The sequence below is a fragment of the Eumetopias jubatus genome, unplaced genomic scaffold (assembly GCF_037043125.1).
Source record: "Eumetopias jubatus isolate StellerSeaLion01/CBP00866 unplaced genomic scaffold, mEumJub1_p1.0 scaffold_10, whole genome shotgun sequence".
In the NCBI taxonomy this organism is placed as follows: domain Eukaryota; kingdom Metazoa; phylum Chordata; class Mammalia; order Carnivora; family Otariidae; genus Eumetopias; species Eumetopias jubatus.
The window spans coordinates 126,437,404-126,458,888 of NW_028274816.1; the positions used below are offsets into that span (position 1 = coordinate 126,437,404).

Genomic DNA, 21,485 nt, shown 5'->3' on the forward strand with positions numbered 1-21,485 from the left:
TCATTCTTCGCGCTTCTCACATCTGAGGTGGGCTGACAGTGGGGAGACCTGGGGGCTTCCCTCCAAGTTCGTGCTTTGGGAGCACAGAGACATCACCGTCCTGTCCTCCCGCGGGAGGGGGGGCGCGTGAGAGTGGAGGCCTCCGGGGGCCAGCCTCCGCCTGCGCAGCGCCCTGGTCTGTTTTATTTCTAATGCACTGCAAAGAGAAGAACAGTCACAGCAGAATAGAGCTTGTTTGGAGGATTTGGGGTTTTGTTTCCGGGCAGGAAACGGCACCAGGGTCGTCTGATTGGGGTCTCTCAGTGGAAAGGAGCTCCCACCTGCGGCAAGGCATGGGTTCACAGCGCCACACGACCCCCAAACAGAGAACCATCGAGGCCTGAATTTTTTAAACGATTCCCTTTGCCAATTTGAGTTCAGTAGTGGTCATTTGCCATGAAGCGGCGGGAGGGCAGAGGGGACTGAGGCACATAGAGGGTGCTCCCGAGCTAATGCCCGCGCGGGCGGGCCCCTGCCCCACAGCGAGCACGGAACGCGCTTCATTTCCGACACTTGCACAGTGGGGGCCGTGGATTTTGAAGCCGGGCAAGCTGATTACACACCTGAGCTCGTCTTCCCTCTCCAAAGTAGCCAAGGTTGCCCATGACCCCACCGCTGAGTCCCAGGCTTTCTGCCACAGGTTGAACCCCCGTGTTCTATAGCTCAGTGCCTCCTTTAAGGCCCGGGGCCGGGAATCTTACTGAAATGCAGATTCTGATTCAGTGGCTCTGGGCTGGGGCCTGAGACTCTGCATTCCTGACACATTCCTGGTGTCAGCAGCCACTGGAGCAGCAAAGTCTTTAGGGGAAAAGCTTAGACTGACCAGTGCAAGAGGCAGAGAGGCTTGGGGGCGCTTCGCAAGGTGGGTATGTGAAGGGAGGGAAACGGACAAACCGCCCCCCGGAGCCCAGACACTGGGAGCTGCACCGGCCATTGAGCAGCTGAGAGTCACCCTTGAAAATGGTGCCCCTGCGGGGTTAACTTCCCTGGGCCAGCTCTGGGGCTCACAAGAGTTACTGCCAGGCTTCCACCAATGCATTGGTTATGTCTGGTCTGTGCTGGCCGTCCCAACAGGAATGCTTGCAGGGCAGGCCCACCGCTCACCAAGTGGCATCACAGCCACGATCCTCGGTGACGCTCACAAAGCTCAGCCAGACATGACACTGGCCCAGGCCCCAGGGCCCTCACAGCGGAGACCGGAGCTGGCCACCTCTGCTTCCCAGGCCCCCGGCTCTTCCCACACCCTTTCCTAATGATCTGGGCATAAGGCAAGGCAGAAGCCAGTCCCACTTGGCTGGGACCTGCCGGGGATGGGGTCGCTTCTCAGAGAGGATCAGCCCGTGTCCCCCACAGGCTCTTACCCCATTCCCCACCACCCCCTCCCCAGGGAGCTGGGCTGCACCCTTCCGTGGTCCTCACCCCGAGCAAGCTGGCTCACTCAGCTCCATGTGGCTGAGCCTCACCTGTGAAATTGACGGTCATGGCCACAATGATGATGATGATCCCCATAATGATGAAGGTGATGCTGAGCAACCGGGCCAGGCGGCCCAGCCTCCGGGCCCCATCCAGGTCCCCCTGTTGCACGCTACTTCGGGACTGCAGAGAGACGGAGGCAGAGACTTCGGGAAGGCTGTTCCCAGCAGACCTGTGGGGGGCCCCTTCCCTGCACCTCCCGAACCCAGCCAGCCCCCACCACAGCCCACATTGCAGCACCCACCTTGGGGACAGGAAGCAGGCTTCTCCTGCAGAACTGGCCTGGACTCCCACACCCCTTGTGGGAACCCCCAACCAAGCCTGCCCCTCACTGGAAGCAGAACCAAGCAATGCAGGACACTTCCTCTCAGGACGGTGATGAGACAGGCGGCAGGTGGAGACTGAGGGTGCGGGAGGGTGGGCCGGGGCCAGGCCATGCTGAGCTGGCAGGAGCAGTTAAGCCAGGCCTCCCTGGACCCCTGCCCAAGGCTCACTGCTACAGCCACACTAAGACGGCCCCTTGGCTTTTTCTGTGGCCCGAGGTGCCTGCCTCTTTTCCTCTGTGACCCCCTCGTCCACAACAGGAAAAAAAGTACAATTGATCCTCCCTTCTCGCATTTCCTACCCAGGAACAACATCCCTGTTCAGCCAAGTCGACTTCCCAAATCACATCAGAAAGGCGGGCATCTTGGGCTTGAACTAGAGAGGCTGGGGTGTGTGGGGAGCCACGCCAGGCTTCACAGGGGCCCATTTGATGCTTTACTCTTTCTCAGTGAGCTTGGTTTTTCTCGGCCTTATTTAATTTGGTGAAAGCAGGTGGGTGAGTGTGGGGATGGCCAGAAAGGATCTTGGGAGGTCCTGGAGTGGCTCGATAGGAGGTGTGTCCCAAGCATGTCCATGGAGGTGCCACACCCCTGCCCGGGATGGTTCAGGAGTCAACCTGCTGGCCGGGGCTGGCCTGTGACCTCCAGACTCTTTTAGCTCTGGAACTCTCTGATGCTTCCTGGACTTCTAGAACAGCTACAGCCAGGAGTCCCCTAAAGGTGTGACTGCTTTCAAGGTCTAAGACCACTTATTTGGTTATTTTATTTTCCAATTATTGGAGGCTCCTGAGTTCAGCATGGAAATGTAGTTGAGTCCCTTGATGATGGTGGTGGTGGTGGTGGTGACGATTTATTGAACGCTTACTTTGTGCCGGACAGCTTGCTAAGGATGGTACCTGAATGATCTCTTTGAGTGATCTCACAATCCTGTGCGGTTGGCAGGATGTTGTCCACTTTTAAAGAAGCTGAAGTTCAGGGAGGATACATTTTACCTCTCTGTTCTCTTCATGAAGGCGCCACCCTCCCCCAGGTCCTGTCCTTTTCTCGGAGAAACCTAACCAACCCTCGGCCCTACCCCATGGCTCCCCAGTCAAGCTCCTAGAGCCATCTCCTGCCACAGTGTTTGATGCCATCAGATTTGCTTTGCCTCAGATCTGCTCCTGGCCTTGTGCTCTTGGCCACTGGTCACAGCCTGGAGTCCTCGGTCACAATGCCTGTCCCAGGCCACCCGACCAATAAGTTTCCTGTCCTGGTCAATTCCATTGCAGTCCTCCCCGGCAGCCTTGCACATGCCCTGGGTCCGTGCCACTCCTCACTCAAGCCAGCACAACGGCCTCCTGAAGATCCAGCCCCCAGCTCTATGCTCTTCCTCTCCAGGCCACTCCCCACACCACCATTCCCCTCCACAGAGATTGATGGCAGGCCCTGTGCTAGGTCCCGGGCAGCGGTTGTGGGGTGGGATCAGAGAGGAGGTGGAGAGTCGGGAGCTGATGCTCGAGTTTAAGGAGATGATGGTGGCTTAGCCAGTGATCCTGCCCAGCATCTTCCACAGCCCCCAACTGTCCCCAGAGCAAAGTCTGAACTCAGGTTAGCTTTGCCCTTCCAGATTTTATCCTCTACTCTTCTCTTCCACAACCTCTGGGCCCAGCCAGTCTGAACTCCTCCAGGTCTGAGCACCTGCCAGTGCAACTCTCCTGCCCGCCTTCCCGCTCCCCCTCAACCACCTATGACATCCTCTCCATCCTTTGAGGACTGCCTCCAATGCCACCCCCTTGGGGAAGCCCACCAAGACTCCTCCACCTCCACCAGAATAATAATAATAATAACCCCGAACCTTATTTATACACCTACCTTGGACCAGGAACCATGTTAAACCTTGCCATCCAGCAGAGCATTAGAGCATCCTAACACTCCTATGAGTTACGGAGTGTTCTTAGACCATTTTATAAATGAGAGGCTGGAGCACAGAACAGGTGTGAGAGAAGCAACTGGAGAAGGGAAGAAAGGCCAGGTCAGGAAGGGCCCTGTCTATCACAAAACGGAATCTGGATTTTGTCTTGTAGGCATTGTGGGGAGTGGGGGGGTTACAACTGGGTGAGACAAATAGAGGATTTCATCAAAACAGGAGAGAAAATGATCCAGTCAGAGGAAGAGGCTGAAAAGACCAAGAAGTGATTGGTGCCCCAATGTCCCAGGGCAGTGGAGAGAGAGATCTGAACTTGAGCACAGAGATCAACTATAGGCAGCAGAGGAGACTACTGCCGTCCTTGGAGACTGGACAAATGTGGGTACAGGTGGTCTCACACCTCAACAGGTCTGCAGGTAGGTCAGGGCAGAAAGTTGTGAGTGTCCATGACTCTGGACCTCAGGGTGCCCAGTGACAGTGGATGAGTGTCATCCAGTGAGAGATTAAAGAGAAGGTAGGTCTGGCTTGAGGAGGGGCATGGGCGGGGGCTTAGGCAACAGCCCATCCTGAGACTCACAGGTGCACCTGGACCTGGCAAGGACTCAACCGGGAGCAGGTGCAGCTCCCTACAAGGGCAGCCCAGGTTTTGGAGCCAGACCTCCTGGGGGCCTGTCCCCACCCTCCACAGCTGTCCCAGCTGCATGACCCCGGGTGAGAGGCTTCTTCTCTGTCTCTCCTCATCCTCACATACAATCAGGTATGAGTTCCTAACCTTTCTAATGTCCCTCAGGTCTGTCTGTACCTTTCCAGCCAACTCCACTGCCCTAGCCCACTCCCACGATAGATTTCATCTAGAGGCTACACTAGCCTCCTCCTCACTAGTCTCTCTGCTCCAGCCTTGCCCCCCGCCGACTTCTTCTCAACAGCCAAGGTCAGGTCTTTAAGCCATAAGCCTGGTCACATGACACCCCATAAAATGGACACATTTTTTAAATGAATTTTTTGTTTCTTTTTTTAATTTTTAAAAAATTTTTAAGTAGGCTCCATGCCCAACATGGAGCTTGAACTCATGACCTTGAGATTAAGATTAAGGTCGCATTCTCGACCAACTGAGCCAGCCACATGCCCCGAAAGGGACACATTTTTATGCCTCGGCGCTTTTTTGTGGACTGCTGCCTCTGCTGGAATGCCTTTCCTCATTACCGTGTTGCTACCTCCGTAGCTCTTCTCACCCTTCAAGAGTCACCTCCAGTAAAACTTTCCTTGGTGCCCACAAGCAATTAATCAGTCCCTCCTTGGGGCTCCCGTAGCATCTTACACCATGCTCTTTTCCTCCCTTCCCACCTTGTGTCATTAGTTCTTTTGTCAATCTCTTGCCCTAGACTTGAAGACAGGGACCGCACAGCCTCAAGCTTGGTGTCCCTCTTATGTAACCTAGGGACTGGCCCTAAGAGGCGTTCAGTAAGTATTTGAGGAAGTAAAGAATGAAAGAAGAGAAAAAGCATGAGAGGAGAGTCTGTTTTCTAACCACTGAACTTAGCCAGTGGAATGCTCCAAGTTAATTGAAGATTCATGAATGAAATAAAGGCAATGGGTCCCACAGGAAAGATATCTGTTATCTGGGTTTTGGCCCCACCCACTAGCCCATGCCACCTCCAGCTCTCTGCATGGCCAGCCAGGTCACTGAATGAAGGACTTCAACACCAAGGCAACACCTTCCTCTTGGGAGGAAGCGGAGGCAACATACAGAAAAGCTTCAGGAATTTCCAGGAAGTTCGGCGTTAGAAATTCTGGGGCTACCTTGAATCATTACCAAGAGACTCATTCTCAGCTGTAAGCATGGCACGCGGTGGGGGAGGGGCACAGGGCTGGAGATGAGTCCTGCTCCTCACTTGCCAGAGAAAATCACTGTGCACTGGGCAAGACATTGATTCAGGACCATGAAGAGAGGTGCACATGTCGTTGCTTGGGTATGAGAGGTGGGGAGGGGAAGCAAGAGAGGCAGAGATGAATTTTTCAGTCATCTAAACCCAATCCCTCTTCTTTATCCACAGAGCCATCAGCCTATGCATCCCAGTCGTGCATGTTCCTTTGAGCCTGAGAGACAGCGTTGAGGGAGATGCACTGAGAAAGACCGGATGAGCAAGGCAGACCTGACTGCACCTGCTTTGTTGGATCATACACTTTATGTGTCATACGCCGTCCAATGGTAAACCTCACAACTCTTCTGTAAGTCTTAGTTTTCTGATCTGTAAAATGGAGTCAATAGCTGCCTTGAAGAGTAGAGCCCTACTTTTATATATAGAAGTTGCTCGCCACTAGCTGGCACCCGTTTCTGAAGTCCCCCCCTTAGTTTCCAAGTGAAAAACCCATCCCTGGACCTCAGGGATGGAAGAAGACCCTTCATTACTTTTTATGAGTAAATTACCAGCTGCCTTTCAAACTCCACTTAGTGGCATCCTCTTCGTCTTATACAAAATGGCTCAAGTTGGAGACACAGTGATAATTGCAGTGATGGTTGTAATGACTGTGAATTAATAGATCATTTGTGATTGCAATGGTTGTGGGAATGGTAAGGGAGAAAATGAATTCGGGTTAATAGGTCAGTGAAGAAAGGCACTGAAAAAAGTCTGAGAGCTGGTAGGGGGTGGGGAGGGAAGTGATGGGGTAGGGAAGGTGCTGGGGAGAGCTGCCAGGGGATGAAACCAACCAGGGGAAGGTGGTAACAGAACTTATCGGGAAAGAGCTTCCTCCCCCCATGAGGCTCTGGTCAAGCCCTAGCAGATCTGTGGAGAACTGAAAAGATGTGATCAGCTGCTCGATGATCAGCTATTTGTCCTTCCACAGAGATCAAGCAAATCCAGGCAGGTCAAAGCCAAGGGATGTGCCTCCCCATGCCCCCTTCACGTCCCTCTCTCTACAACAGTGCAATTCTTTCTGGAATGCCCTGATTACAGGGTTAACTTCAGTTGCTGGAGAGTGGGGAGGCATGGGAGGGGTGTGGTCCTGGGGAAGGAGTCGGGGCAGCTGCCGTGTGGTGGGTGGGAGTGGGAGCGGTTGAGGATGCTTAGGACCTGGAGACAGCAACTGTTTGCCAACCCATTCAGAAGTATGTCAATATTCTCAGCCACATGTCTGGGTGCCAGGTGTCAGTGCTGGTTGGGGCTCAGTGCTCCCGCTGGATGAACGCGTAAATGCATGAAAGGGAGCCTGCAGCAGGTCAATTAAATAACCAGGTCATCCAGAATGCCTGAGAAAGGAAGTGTTGAGCCACTCTGGACCTCTTTCACACTCCTGCATGGGGTAGGAGGAAAGACGGAGAAGGGGCTGCTCAGAGGTCTCCACCAAAACCACAGACAGGGCTGCCCCTCCCCCCAATAGTGTCATGAGGACTGACACTCCAGTCTCCCCCAAATTGGCTAAAGTCAGAATTGCTTGTCCACCGGGGATCTGCCCTTTCCTCTGACAGTACGGTGTTTCATTTAGTGTTAGTGATAACAGTAACCATTGCCATTTTCTATGTGGCAGGCTCTGTGCTAGGTGTTTTCACACATATTAACCCAGTTAATCCTCCGGACAGATTTATGAGGTCGACGGTCTTATTATACCTATTTTATAGATGAGAGAACTGAGGCTACAGAAGGCGGTTGAGGGATTTGGACACGGTCTCATGGCCTGGGAAGCACACCCAGGTCTATCTGATGCTGGTTTAAGCACTGTTGTCAGCTGAAGGCCTGGGGTCCAGCTCCCCTTGTGGACAGGACACCTTGCTGGCATTGAGGAACATGGCCTTTTCTCAGCCTGACCCAGGAGTAGAATGGATGAAGCCAGGTGCCCTGGCCACCTCGGGAGGCTCAAGGGAGGCTGTGGTGCTGAGCAGGGCTGGGTCTGGATACCTGGGATCCCAGCCCCTTGGGTTGAGCTCCTGTCACAGCAGGCCCCTGTCTGAGTCACACTGGGAAGGACACTGCTGGTCCATTAGTCTCCCACTGGTGGAGTCAGTAGGGGTGGGGAAGGGCAGCGGGTTGGAGGGGGGAGAGTGGAGAGAAAGAGGGAAGGAAGTGGATTCTTCCCTCCCTGAACAAATGCCCCAAAGGTTTGGCTTTCCTGGGAGGGACACACCATCCTTGTCCCCAGAGGTAGATGCAGGGTGGGGTCATGGAGACAACACTAGATTCAACATCCGGCTGACATGCCTCTTACCAGTTGTGTGACCATGGGCAAGGCACTGCTCAAGTGTCCCTGTTGCCTCATGTGTTAAATGAGAACAATTAACCCTTAACACGGGGCTCCCTCAGGCTCCTTCTTCCTGGCTTCTCATGGTTCTCTTTGGAAGTTCGTTTCCACAGCTATACTCTCCCTCGCCACCACCCCACACGGCCCCTCTGCTGAAATCTCAGCCCCTGGTGTCTCTCTCATGCCTCTCTCACACAGCATCTGTCCTTCAACGTCTTTGAGCCTCAACCCGTGACCCCTCTCTCTCCTCCAAGGTCATCACAATCTTCCCAGCCTCACTCCCTCCTAGTCCAGCCTGATCCCTGAGTGTGCCACCTCTGCCCCCCTCACCAGCATCATTCTGTGCCACTGGGTCTGCCCTCATGGCAACTCTGCCATCCCCAGCCTCGGGTCCAATGTCCCATCTGTGACTCCATACCTATAGCTGGAGAAAAAAATGCACCACCACGCAGGCTGATAACAACTCAGACCCATGGTCTCCAGCCTCAGCAGAGCCCTCAGGCCATTGACCTCTCTGTTCCTTGTCACCTCTCCTCTCCCCTGTCATCAGGCCCTTCTTTCTCAGCAAATGGCCTTGCCCTCCACATCCCTGGTGGCTTGGAGCCCATACAGCATGAGCCAGCTCCTTTTCCTTTGAGTATTTTTATCTGCTTCTGCCCTCATGGCCTTTCCTGCAGGCTCCCGGGGACGGGGTCCTTCTTCGGGATCCCATCTCTTCATGAAACTCGTCCGTCACCTCTCTCCTTTTTGCCTAACCCTGTCCATCACCAGGGTAATGGCGGTCGGTAAATGGCCCAGCCAGTGGACACTCCCATCTTTATTGGACCTGACCTCTGCACTGCATTTGACCATCCCTCCTCCTTTCAAACTCGCTCCTCCCTAGGCGTCTCCCCCTCTCTTCTAGTTAGCCTCCCACCCCCCGAAATCTTCTTTTCAAAACTCTTTCCTGGGGCGCCTGGGTGGCTCAGTCATTGGGTGTCTGCCTTCGGCCCAAGTCATGATCCCGGGGTCCTGGGATCGAGCCCTGCGTCAGGCTCCCTGCTCAGCGGGAAGCCTGCTTCTCCCTCTCCCACTCCCCCTGCTTGTGTTCCTGCTCTCTCTATCTCTCTCTCTCTCTGTCAAATTAATAGATAAAATCTTAAACAAAAAACTCTCTCCTGTCCACTTCCTTCTGCCCACCCCTTAAATGCCGCAGTCCTCAGCGCTGTCTTCGAGACAGCTCTATCTCAGAGTTGGATAATCAGGAGTGTGAAGAAAGTGCTGTTACTTTCTCTTCAACAATCATCGGTGCCCTCCTTCCTAAGCCACTGCTTGGTCCATGCCTTCATCAGCCCACCTGGACTGTCTCAAGAGCCTGCTATGGGGTCTCCCTGCCCCCAGTCCTGCCAGGTCAGCACATTTCCCACAGTGCAGGTGGGTGTTGGTTTTAAAATTTGAACAGACCACATCATGCCTCTGCTTAAAATTTTTGAGGGGCTCCTCAGGGCCACTGAGATAAAACTTAAATTCCTAGAGCAGGTCCCTGCCCACTTCCTTCCATCACCATACCCTTGCATCCTTTGGGCATGTCAAATAGACCATGTCATCCATCCTCCCAAATGCCTAGCATGGCACCTCATTGGTAAAAGAGGCATATTCATTCAAGGGGGATCCAGTCATTCTCTACCATTTAGTTGCCTCCAAGCAAACAACTTGCCAGTCAAGTGAATGATGGACTGGATAAATAAATAAATGGTCTGTGTTAACAACCCTTAGGTTTCCAGAAACCCCATCGGCCCCTTGCCAGGGCCTTGGTCCAGACCTCTTCATCTCTCACCTAGTGCTCCTGCAAAGGTTCCTTCTCCCAACTGCCAGGCTCAGAGAGGCTCCTGCCACCCCTCCTCTTATCCTGCACCAACCTGCTCCCCCAAAATAGAAACCCGACCACACCTTTCTCTGGCTCCGGGCCCTGTGATGTAAATGCCAGGTGAAGCTTGCTGCCGGTCCCAAAGGACCACACACTCACTGTATGATTCCACTGGTATGAACTGTCCAGGAGAGGTAAATCCATAAAGACAGAAAGATTAGTGGTTTGTTAGGTCTGAGAGGGATCAAGGGAGAGATGGGGTGATTTAAAAAAAAAAAGGATGGGTTTTTCTGGAGATGAGGAAAATGTTCTACAACTGACTATGGTTATGGTTGCATGGATCTGTGGAGATACTAAAAATCTTTGAATTGTACACTTTGAACAGGTGAATTGTATGATATGTGTATTATATGTCAAAGCTCTAAGAAAACCCAAAAAAAACTCATGATGGCTTCCCACCCCCGGCGAGGGAGACACTCAGGTCCCACTCAGTTATTGCTAAGGTGTAAGAGCATTTGCTCTTCAGCCCTTCATGCAGCTCATCTCACTTCACCCTCACATAGCTCTCTAATGTAGGTGTTATGTGACACCCATTTTGCAGATGGGAATACTGAGAAGAGAGATTTCAGTGACTTGCCCGAGGCCCCACGATACGCTGAGGTTTTGTCTAGCATGAGCACTTCTTGCAATGGGTTATGGGATCTGTTTACAAGTTTCTCCCCACCGGACTGGAGGCTCCTGGGAATCAGTGATGGGTTCTGGCTCTGGCTTAGCACCGGATTCCCTGCCCCTGGCCCAGCGGCCTCCGGAACTGACTCAGGAACCTGAGAAGGCTGCAGAAAGGCCCTGGGGGTGGGCTCAGTGGTCTCACAGTCTTGGATGCAGGCGCCTTTGACAAAGGCAGCGTCTACCCAGTCTGCACCCTGCCGCCCCCACAAGGAGATGGATTCCAGCAACTGTTCTCTCCTGGGCCCTGTGTGGCTTCCCTCCCCGAAGCCTGTCTCCTCTCCTGGGGCTTCTCACTGTAACCAAGAGGTTGGGCCTGCCCAGAACTCCCGGCTGCACCCCTGGTACCAGGTTCTGCCCCCAGCTGCCCCCCAAGTACAGCAGGCAGCACAGGAAACTCCTCAAAGACCCCCCAAACCCAGCCCCTGCTCAGTCCTTGCTCTTGTGCCCATGCCAAGTCTCAGGAATGCCACCGGGGTCCCCTAATGTCTTGGCAGGGGGAGCTAGATTTGATGGGGAGTCAGGGAAGGCATCCCTGGCTGGACACTGGGCCTTTGTGAAGTGGAAGGAGGTGTTTGAGGAGACAAGGGCTTTCTCAGAGGACAACCCGGGGGGCAGCAGGAGTGACCACAGCTCCTGAGGACTCAGTGATAGATGACTCAGCAGGGGAGTCACTCCAGAGGGAAGCAGACAGCATCTCCCCACCCTGTCCCCCAGCCCTGACCAGCCTGGGGCTGGGGGTTTACTACTCCTGCTTTCTTTTTACCTTTTGGAAGCCATTGCCTGCCCGGTCTCTCTCTCTCACCCCCCTCCTTCTTCCTGGACCTCAAAAGTCACTTGCCAACATCTACGGACATTTCTGTGGATCTTCTTTTTTTTTTTTTTTAAAGATTTTATTTATTTATTCATGAGAGACAGAGACAGAGAGAGAGAGAGGCAGAGGGAGAAGCAGGCTCCCAAGGAGCAGGGAACCCGATGCGGGACTCGATCCCAGGACCCTGGGATCATGACCTGAGCCGAAGGCAGACGCTTAACCATCTGAGCCACCCAGGCACCCTCTGTGGATCTTCTATAAGTAGTTCTATCCAAATGGCTTGGTTTGGAGACAACCTAAGACCGTTTACTCGGAAGCCTAGGGGACAAGTGTGTGAGAAGCAAAGACTAGCCCACATGCTCCTCCTTGGCAGGGCCAGCCATGTCCTCTGACACACATTTTTCACCCACGGCCCAGACCTCCCCTACCCTAAAAACAGACTAAAGACAGATGCTGAAATCAGTGTGACACCAAGTCCAGAGGGCCCCAGCAAAAACAGCCTGCCCTCCCCAAAGGGGCAGCCTCGGGGGAGCCAGGCCCCAGGGCCCCCGGCGCATGGCAAGGAAGCCACAGCTGAATCTTGGAAACCAGAGTTGGCAAAGGCCATTGGAATACCCAGGGGGCCCGGGGTGAGGAGTGGGGACGGCTGGGTCCCCTCCCGAGAACTCGGGGTCCTGAGACCCCGCACTGGCCACAACCTCTACTGACACACAGCCCCGCTCAGAATGACTCCTCAGGACACCCCCTGCAAAAGGCAAGCCCCCCAACTTGCCTGCCTTGCTGCAGTGTAGAGTTTGGCTCCAGGTGGCTCCCTGGGGTCCCCTCCCCAGCAGGGATGTGTGCAAAGTCGGGCTGTGACACTGAAGAGCAGAGAAGAGGGAGGACAGCAAACAGAAGGTCTCCTGGCCCTGGCCCCCTCTCCAACGGGGGGCAGTAAGCCCGGTGAGAAAGGGAGTCTGCCCTCAGCCCCCAGCCCCCAGCTCTCTCTTCCTCACGCCCTGGGCAGAGGGTCTGGCGTCTGCCCCGGGAACACGCCTGCTGAGCCCTGGAACAGAGAGCAACACTTACCATGATGGAAAAGATGAGGGGGATGAGGTTGAGGGGCCACACGGGGCAGAAGCAGGAGGCGATGGCAAGGATGAGGTAATCTTTGGGGACTTCTTGGTCCTGGGCAGAGGACGCAGTGGCAATGGAGGACGCCCGTCTAGAGCTGGCCCGAGAGGCCGACCAGGGGAGGGTGGCATCCTGGTGCCCCTCGGATACCACCTTGAAGGGCAGGCCGTGGCCATTCTGCTCCAGGTCCAGGGCCCTCGAGAGGGACTTGGACAGCTTCAGTGGCTTGTCATCCTTGCCTTCCACCTTCGTGAGAAGCATCTCCATCTCTGGCAGGTCCAGGGGTAAGGCGGTGCCTGGCTCCTGGGCTGAGGGAAACTGAGGCTGCAACGGGTTGGCCATGCTGGCTTGGGCCTTGGGTTGCTCCAGCTTCAGGCTGAGATGATCGGCTCCAGAGAGAGCTCAGCACACCATTCCTCTGCCCAGACTGGGGGCTGACAGGTCAGGGGCAGAAGCGTCCCCCAGGGGAGCAAGGGCTACCCGGGAGCTGGCCGAGGTCGGCTTCTCCGGACCAGCTGAGTTCAGAGGCTGAGGCCGGCCCGATGCCCCCGCAGAGCTTCGGGAAGCTGGAGCCTTCAGCTCTGTTCAAGTTTGAGGCCAACTTTGCTGGTGCTGCTGACAGCACAGATGGGCGGGGAAGTGACAGAAAGCAGCTCCAAGAGCAGAGTGAAGACGCTCCTCTCCCGGGTGAGGCTTAGGCTAAGTCAGAGAGAGAGAGAGAGAGAGAGAGAGAGAGTACACCACACAGCCTCCCTCCCCCCACCCTCCTCAGAGATGCTTTTTCTTTTCAATTCCCCACTCCCCTGAGAACTGCCCAGCAGTGTACTGCCTGGGCCCTAGCCCAGCCCAGCCCAGCCCAGCCCAGAGGGACTTGGGTGGGCCTCTCGTTTCCACTGCAGCCACAGAAGTTGCCTCTCTGGTCTGGGGGCTCCGGATGGGGGAACCAGACATAGTGGGTCACAGAGGGGTGTGTCTTCAACTGTCCTGGGCAATGAGCCCTCTGCTTCTCTGCCCCTGGAGCAGGTCACACTTCCTCCTATCTCTGCCCTTCCTCCTCTCTGTCAGGGAACGCTGAGCCCCGGACCTACACTAGGGCATCCCACCTTGACCCTGACCTCCAGCCCCCAGAGGTGTTCTGGCCATAGCCTTGCTCCAGGAGGAGAGGGGGACTAAGCACCACCGGAGGATCCTGCCTCAATGGGTCTCTGAGCACCTCACCACGGGGTGCTAGGGAGGAAGTGTGGGCTCCATCTCATGCCCATCAGAGTTTTACTGGGGTGTTTTTATTAATTTTTTTAAAGATTGTATTTATTTATTTATTTGAGAGATAACGAGCATGAGCAGGGGGAGGGGCAGAGGGAGAAGCAGACTCCCCACTGAGCAGGGAGCCTGATGCGGGGCTCGGTCCCAGGACCCTGGGATCATGGCTTGAGCCAAAGGCAGACACTTAACCCACTGAGCCACCCAGGCGCCCCTGGGGTGCTTTTAAAGAACAGCAAAGATACTTCTGTTCAGGAGCTCCCTGGGGGCACACGCCAGCTCCGAGGGACCTCAGTCCTGGTCGCCTGTCCTCTCTGATTCTTGCTGTCTCTCTTCACTCCCTCTCCTGTCTTCTCCCTGTTTCAGCCTCCTCCTCTATGCTCCATGTCTCCTCTGTGTCCCTGATCTCTCTCTCCTTACAGTGCCCTGGAACCACTGGGTGTGTGCATGGGTGTGTGCTGGGGTGGGTGGCGGAAGAGGAAAGAATCTAAACCCCTAGGGTAATGCAGGATGGGGGTGGGAAGGCAGAGGTGGGATGGGGCCTCAGAGGTTGTGAGGTTCAGATCCTCTGATATTCCAGATGGGAAAACTGAGGCCGGAAATGGAGGGACACTCCTCTCAACCAGACGTCAGTCCCTTGTCCAGGTCCAGGGGCCGGTTTGGAGCCAGATGAGCCATTGCAGTGGAAAGAAATAGCTTTGGTTGGTGTGTCACCCTGGCTTTAGAAACACTGCTTCCGGCAAGGGCTGTGACCAGGCGGCTGCGAGAGGGGAGAACAGACCACAGACAGAGGGAAGAGCCACCTGCTAGGGGCTCAGGGGGAGTCTGGGGAGCTGAAAAGGCACCTGGAGGCTAATAAGTTTCGAAAATAGTGTGTGGCTTCAGCACAAATTGTCAAGTTCGGTAAATTTGACTCTATTAAATTAAGAATTTTCGCTCCAGGGGGTGCCTGGGTGGTTCAGCAGTTAAGCGTCTGCCTTCAGCTCAGGTTGTGATCCCAGGGTCCTGGGATCGAGACCCGCGTCGGGCTCCCTGCTCAGCGGGAAGCCTGCTTCTCCCTCTCCCACTCCCCCTGCTTGTGTTCCCTCTCTCACTGTGTCTCTCTCTGTCAAATAAACAAATAAAATCTTTAAAAAATAAATAAAAATTAAAAAAAAGAATTTTCGCTCCATAAAGGAAACCCACTGTGGTTTGCAAAATGCAGGTCTCCAGGGTAGGCAGTGAGAGAGAGAAAAAGAGAGGAAGTAGGGATTCATCTCGGTTCTAAAAGGAGGCTCTTCCTCCCCCAGGCCAGGGGTGGAGCAAGAGAGTGAGCTGGGTTTCCCTGCCCAGGAACTTCTAAAATTTGCTAATACCCTTTTAAACATGAGACCTCCTGCAGAGGGTGGGAAGTTCGGTGCCCCCACAGGGCCTACAGCTGCCCAGCCCAAAGATTCCATAGCCTCTGGCCAAAGGAGCCCCTGAAATATAGCTGGTTTAAATTGAAATGTGCTGTAAGTATAAAACACACTAGATTTCGAATACTTAGTACAAAAAGGAACGTAAAATGTCTCATGAATACCGTGTACATTGATTACATACTAAAGTGATAGTATTGTTGATACATAGAGCTGAATAAAACATTATTAAAATTCATGTCACCTCTCTCTTCACTTTTTAAAAATATGCCGACTAGAAAATTAAAAATTAAAAACAGGGGTTGTATTACACTTCTATTGGGCAATGCTGACCTAGAACAGAATGAACCCGACATAAAGGGGTCTTTTTGATGTAATAAAAACCCTAAGAGAAAAAGAAAAAGCCAAGAAGTCCCCAGGGTGGCTGGTGACTGTGAGGTTGCAGGGTGGGTTGGCTTTCTGGGTCTGCGGTGGGGGCAGGCTTGCCCTGCCAATGTGCGCGGCTGGGCTCACGGTGCCACCTAGTGGCCTGGTAGTGAGGAGGGGAATGACCAGAGGTGGGGTTGGGGGCGGGGGAAGGAGAGAGGCGGGGAGAAGCCTCAGGTTTGGGCTCGGGGATGGTAAGCCCAGCCCAGCCAGTTGCCCTGGCTTCAGCCTGCGGTTGCTGCCTCCCCACGTCCCCCACTCCCAACTAGGGTCTTCAGCGGAGGCCCATGGGCCAATACTCATCATGCAAAAAGGGTTTGGTCTGCACAGTGTTAATTCAATATGTGCTTTAAAAAAAATCCATTTCACATAGACGTGGAGCTTCGGACTTTTAACATGAAGATCTGGGAACTCTGGGCCCATTTTCTGCAGAACAGCGAGCTGCTGGGCAAGCTGCAGCCTTCAGAAGGGGGCATAGAGCTCCTCCGCCTTCATGAGGCCTGCCGGCCTTGGGGGGAGTTCAGCTGTGAGCCCCTGCGGCTAGACAGATGGATTGGCCTTTCTGTCCCAATGCTGTCCGGCCTGACTGCTGAAGAAAGTCACTGCCTTCTCTCCCTCACCTCCCGACTTGTCTGTGAGGCCCTGGATGGGGCCACTGGGCCCCCCGGCTCCCTTGCCCAGGGTCTGGCCCAGTTATGGCTAGCTGCCTGAACCAGAGGAAGATGAAGACACCAACCAAGTGCCCAGAGTGTGTCCACATGGACACTAATTCCTACCTCTGCCTGCCCTGGGCTCGGTTCACCCCACACCAGGGGCAGATGCTGCCTTCTGGAAGCTGTGTGAGCACGCGTGTGCACGCACGCGTGCACACACACACACTGTAAGAAAAACTTGATGTAATCCTGCTCCTATCAGCAAGCACCCGGGTTTCACATCCGGTGAGGTGGCATCCCTCCTAAGGAATCCACTCGGGATATTTTGTCCTTGCTGTCCTTGCTCAAAACATTTCCCTACCCCTCTTTGGAAGGCGCTCTGAGGAGACAAATCTTTCAGCTTTAGAAAGCAATTATGAAGAACCTAAAAGATACTAACTCTGTTTGCATCCCTCCAAATTCTCTTAGGGTATGTTCATGTACCTACATGTCTGTCTCCAGTTATAATCAGTGGGCACAGACCATTTTGTGATCTGCTCTGCTAACTCACCATGTTCACTCTGTTATAACTCCAGAGCTGGCTTTGCCACGCCTCTACGGCTGAGCATTCGTATTATTGCAAATCTTTCCCCGTGCCGTGCCTCTGGGACTGCCTTTTTGCAAATCTGCTTTTCGTTTTTGGATTACTCCCTTGGAGTCTTTTTAATGTGATTTTTGCCAATTTTTTCCTACCAGAAAAGGAACAGAGACACAGGACAACTAGCAAATCTGTAAATGTACCCTTTTCTCCACGCTCCTGACAACATCAGTCCTATTTTTGCTGGTATGTCTCCTTCATTGCTAGACAGACAAGGTACTGCTCCCCTGACGGAGACAATGAGGATAAGGGAAGGGGTTAGAAGGCGCAAACTTCCTAAGGGAAGCCAAGAGACCGTGTGTATTGGAGCCCTTTGTGAGCTAAGGAGCTGCTGCAAGCATCTGTCATTCTTCTCTGCCCCCTCTCCTTGGAGGCTATTCCAGTGGACGGTCCCTATCAACCTTAGAGATATAGGATTTCTGTCTTTAGGTATACCATTCCTTCGTATCTTTTTTAAAAAGATTTATTTATTTATTTATTTGAGAGAGAGAGAGAGAGCGAGCATGAGCTGGGGGAGGGGCAGAGGGAGAGGGAGGGAGAGAATCTCCAGCAGATTCAAGGTATTCCGGCCCAGGAGACCCTAATGTGTCAGGGAGTACCTGTTAGGTCGATCCATACACATATGCACACACAAATATTCACACATCCACACATCTATATAAGCACTCACATGATGTGTGTATGTCAGAAAACCTTTATGACAAAAAAAAAAACCTCTTTGAGGGGCGCCTGGGTGGCTCAGTCTCTTAATCATCTGCCTTCGGCTCATGTCATGATCCCAGGGTCCTGAGATTGAGCCCCACATCGAGCTCCTTGCTCAGCGGGGAGTCTGCTTCTCCTTCTCCTTTTACCCCTCCCCCTACTTGTGCTCGCTCGCTCGCTCGCTCATTCTCTCAAATAAATAAATAAAATCTTAAAAAAAAAAAAACACCTCTTTGAATACTAGGCAAACACCTAACAGCATGCAAATATACACATGTGTGCACTCAAACACCTGGTCCTGATAAGACAATGACTAGTGTGTTGTGGACTTAAGTTTATAAAACACCTTCCCGGGCATTCTCTCTTTATAACAACCTTGTGAACAGACTATGTCTCAATAGCTTCCACTCAGTGAGTGCTCACAGGGGCAGGCACTACACTAAGTGCTTGAAATGCATTCTCTCATTTCTCTGCACAACAGCCTCTGACGTAAGTCCATATTTTAGCTCATTATACAGGGTGGAACAGCAAGGCTCAAAGCCCTTAGGTCATTTGCCCAAGGTCACTCAGCTGGAAAGTGAAGAGACTGAGAAGTACTTTCACTTCCCTCCCTCCGACCTCGCACATCTGCTGCACACTCGAGCTTCCACCTGCAGGGGGCGCCCTCACCACGCCTGAGCGGCGCGGGCCACCGAGCCAGATCGCGCTCACCTTTTTCTATCCTGGAACTTAAAAAGCAGGACTTGCTGGTCATTTCATTATGTTTCCAGGGCATAAAACCTGGAGCTGAAGCGAGGCAGAAGCACTGTCCAAACTGGTCATAAGATTATAATAATATACAAACAGAAACAATTGAAGGAACACCTTCTCATTGCCAGAAACCGTACCTTACGAACGAATGTTAACCCTCCCAGCCACCCTGAGATGGAAACATCTGGGTCAGCGGTGAGGAACTAGAGGTTTAGAGAGGGTAAGATAGGCCATGGGTCACTCAGGGAGTGAGTGGCCGAGCAGAAGTTGGACCCCAGGCCGGTCTGGCTCTTTCCTTTCCGCCATCAAAGAGCGGCACCGCCTCTCCACAGATGGAAGGCTCAGTGGGCAGGCCTGGGGCCGGATTCCCACATTTTGTTCCTGGCTGGACCCTGTGACTCCTCTGCCCAGAGTCAGGAGCCTTCCTGAGATCTGTGCTGCAGACACCTGCCCTGTGAAATAGGGAACCCTAACACCTGTGGGCTAGGGACAGGATGCCAAATGTGCCAGCCAGTGTCTCGCATGCAGAAAGCAGAGGTATCTTTAATTATGGCACTGAGCCTCACCTTGACTGTTTGGGGGACCCCTCACTCAACTCTGGGTCTACAGGCATCTCTCCAGCTTCCATGATGTCCCCCATTCTGAGCTGGGTAACTTTTCTTCCCACGGCTGGCAAGTGCCCAGCTCTCCAAGGAGACCAGAGAGCCCTCAGCCCTCCCCTGGCACATCTGGGTTCTCAACCCAGCCAGCAGCAGCTGCAGCATCAGCCCGTCAGCAAGAGTGGGGCCAGAGATTAGCTCGGGAGTGCTCAGCTTAGATGCAAAAGCTCTCGAGACCTCTCTGAGAGGGCTGGTTGTGCCTCCCACTTTCTTGGCAGACTTGGCCTGAGGCCCTCATTCCCTTAACCTCTTCCCCATAATCTTTCCTGATTCCGTGTCTGCCCCTCATCATAGAGGCCCTGGCCGCACTGGACACCTTTTCCCTGGGAGCTCCATGCACCCACGCTCAGGGTCCAGGCGGGACTTACTGGCTTCCAGGCCCTGGTCTGCCTGAGGCTTCCTTTCCTGAGACTGGCCCAGACTCTGCTTCCATTGCAGCCCTCAGAGTGGCTCACTGCAGGGTGTCCCGTCCAGAGATGAGATGGACTGCGTTCTGAGTCTCTTGGTGCCACTCCCCCTCTTCAAATAATGTCCTCTCCCACAGTGCTCCTCACAATGCTCAACCACACCCTGGAGGCTTGCCATGAATCAATGCCCCAGGTACCTACCTGTGGGTGTCAGGCCCTGGGCCTGACATTCCACAGTGAGCTCCCAGACCTCAGGCCTTCCTGCCACCCTGAGCCACTGGGCCCAGTGGACACCTGATAGCAGACAGAGATGAGAGTTTTCTGTTTTTATTTAGCTCCTTCTGTTGCCTCTCTCAGATCACAGACTTGGGGTACGGGCACGGGCAGGGGATGCCGATGCCACACTGTCATCAGACCACACCGGGCGTCACCCACACTCCCACATACAAGTCCCCCTGTCCAAAAGCCCCCTTTCTCCTAAAAAAACAGCAAGAGAACATAGGGCTCAAAGGCACAGAAATGCGAAGTTTACTTTCCAAGAAGAGTTCATCAAGTCCAAATGGAAGAAAGAGCCCCAGCACGATCCTTGCTCTTTGCCCAGAGCAGCCACCCCTGGTTGGGATCGGGGCGGCAGAGAGGGGTGCTGGGGAGTGCAGCCCTGGGCTTGAATTCCTTCCCAACTGGCAAGGCTGCCTCCTCTCTCTGTCTCAGGCCTCAGCCATTCAGTTTTTCTCGGTCCAGGACGTTTTTTAGCAGTCTTCCCTTTTGTAGCCCTACCATTGGTTGCTCCCCCGCCGGGCCTCCCTCCAGGCGCACCGGGTCGCTCCGCGGCCAGTCAGCAGTGCTGGAAGCCCAGCCCGGGGCCCGCACGCAGGTGCCCCCGCGGCCAGGCGAAGGGAGCCCCGGGACCTCTGCGCCAGCTTCCCGTGGACGCCTGGGCCGCGCCCGGAGCCTCGGCCACCGCCCGGGGCCGTCCCGGGGGCGTGTGCGGGGAGCACGAGGCACAGCGCGGCGCGAAGGGGCCGGCGGGCGGCGGGGCGGGCGGCGGCGGGCTGGAGCTCGCATCCCCGCTGCCCCCCGCGCGCGCGGCCTGGCCGTGGCACTCCAGGTGCCCGCAGGGCCAGCGGGGCGCGGGGCTGGCGCGCAGGACCAGGGAGAGCGCCGAGATGCGGTGGATGGCCCTGCGCAGCGTGGCGATCTTGGAGAGCCTCTTGCCGCCCAGGTCGTGCCGCAGCGCCCGGCGGAGCGCGTTAAAGGCCTCGTTGTAGTCCAGGATGCGCTTGCGCTCCCGCACGTTGGCCGCCATGCGCCGCGCCTTGGAGCGCACCGGCCGGGCGCGCTTCCGGCTGCCCGCCGCCTCCTCGGCCTCGCCGTTCTCCCTCAGCACCCCAAAGCTCCTCCCGGCCTCCAGGCAAGAGCCCCCCAAGTCCTCAGAGGAGCCCTCGGCCCCCTTGAGGCCTCTGAGGCCTGGTCCTGGCGCGCCTCGGTGCATGGCCTTCCCCGGGCCTTGCTGCCGCCCCGGCTCTGGCTCACGCGGCTGACAGTCCACCTTCTGAGCGTTGACTCTCTCAGGCTGGACACTCCCCGGACGGGCCCTCTCTAGCTGGGCTTTATGGCACCACGTGGCTCTCCACCCTTCCCATCCATCCATCTCCCTCCTCCTGCTTTATTACCTGCCTCCAGGTAAGCTGGCGAGGGAGGAACCGAGAGGAAGGAAACAGGGAAGGGAGGAAGCATGCAGATTCTTGTACGAGGGGACCAGACGGGCAGCCCGGCCACGCCCGGGGCAGTGCTCCAGCCGCCACGGAGAACTGGCTCTGCCTCACTCCAGGGCCTCTCTCTGGCGACCAGATTGAACATTCTACCTGCAGACCCCAAATACAGTGCCAAATGTGGCCTCTGGGCAGGAGTGCTGATAGGGGTACCGAAGGGTCACAGGGGTAGCTGAGTGTGTTTCACAAACCTTGAAAGTTCTTGTCAAGGCCTGTGAACAACACAGAGCTGTCCTTGAGGAAAGCGTGACTGTCCCAGTGGGACCAATATGTCCCAGTGGGGCCCATAAGGGGGGGACTCACCTGATACAGCAGGGCCCTGCCGATAACAGGGACCTAGAGCTTC

The 21,485-nt window shown here is 54.8% G+C and overlaps 2 protein-coding genes across 2 annotated transcripts; both read right to left on the bottom strand.

Annotated features, from left to right (window-relative positions):
- On the bottom strand, positions 1 to 12,818 carry TRARG1 (trafficking regulator of GLUT4 (SLC2A4) 1). Its single transcript, XM_028109190.2, has 3 exons — positions 12,432 to 12,818; positions 1,478 to 1,635; positions 1 to 196 (listed from the first exon to the last, which is right to left on the bottom strand). The coding sequence occupies exons 1-3, from the start codon at positions 12,816 to 12,818 to the stop codon at positions 1 to 3; spliced, it is 741 nt and encodes a 246-aa protein (XP_027964991.2).
- Positions 12,819 to 20,202: 7,384 nt separating this feature from the next.
- BHLHA9 (basic helix-loop-helix family member a9) lies at positions 20,203 to 20,859 on the bottom strand. The gene has a single exon (XM_028109189.1). The coding sequence runs from the start codon at positions 20,857 to 20,859 to the stop codon at positions 20,203 to 20,205; it is 657 nt and encodes a 218-aa protein (XP_027964990.1).
- Positions 20,860 to 21,485: the final 626 nt, after the last annotated feature.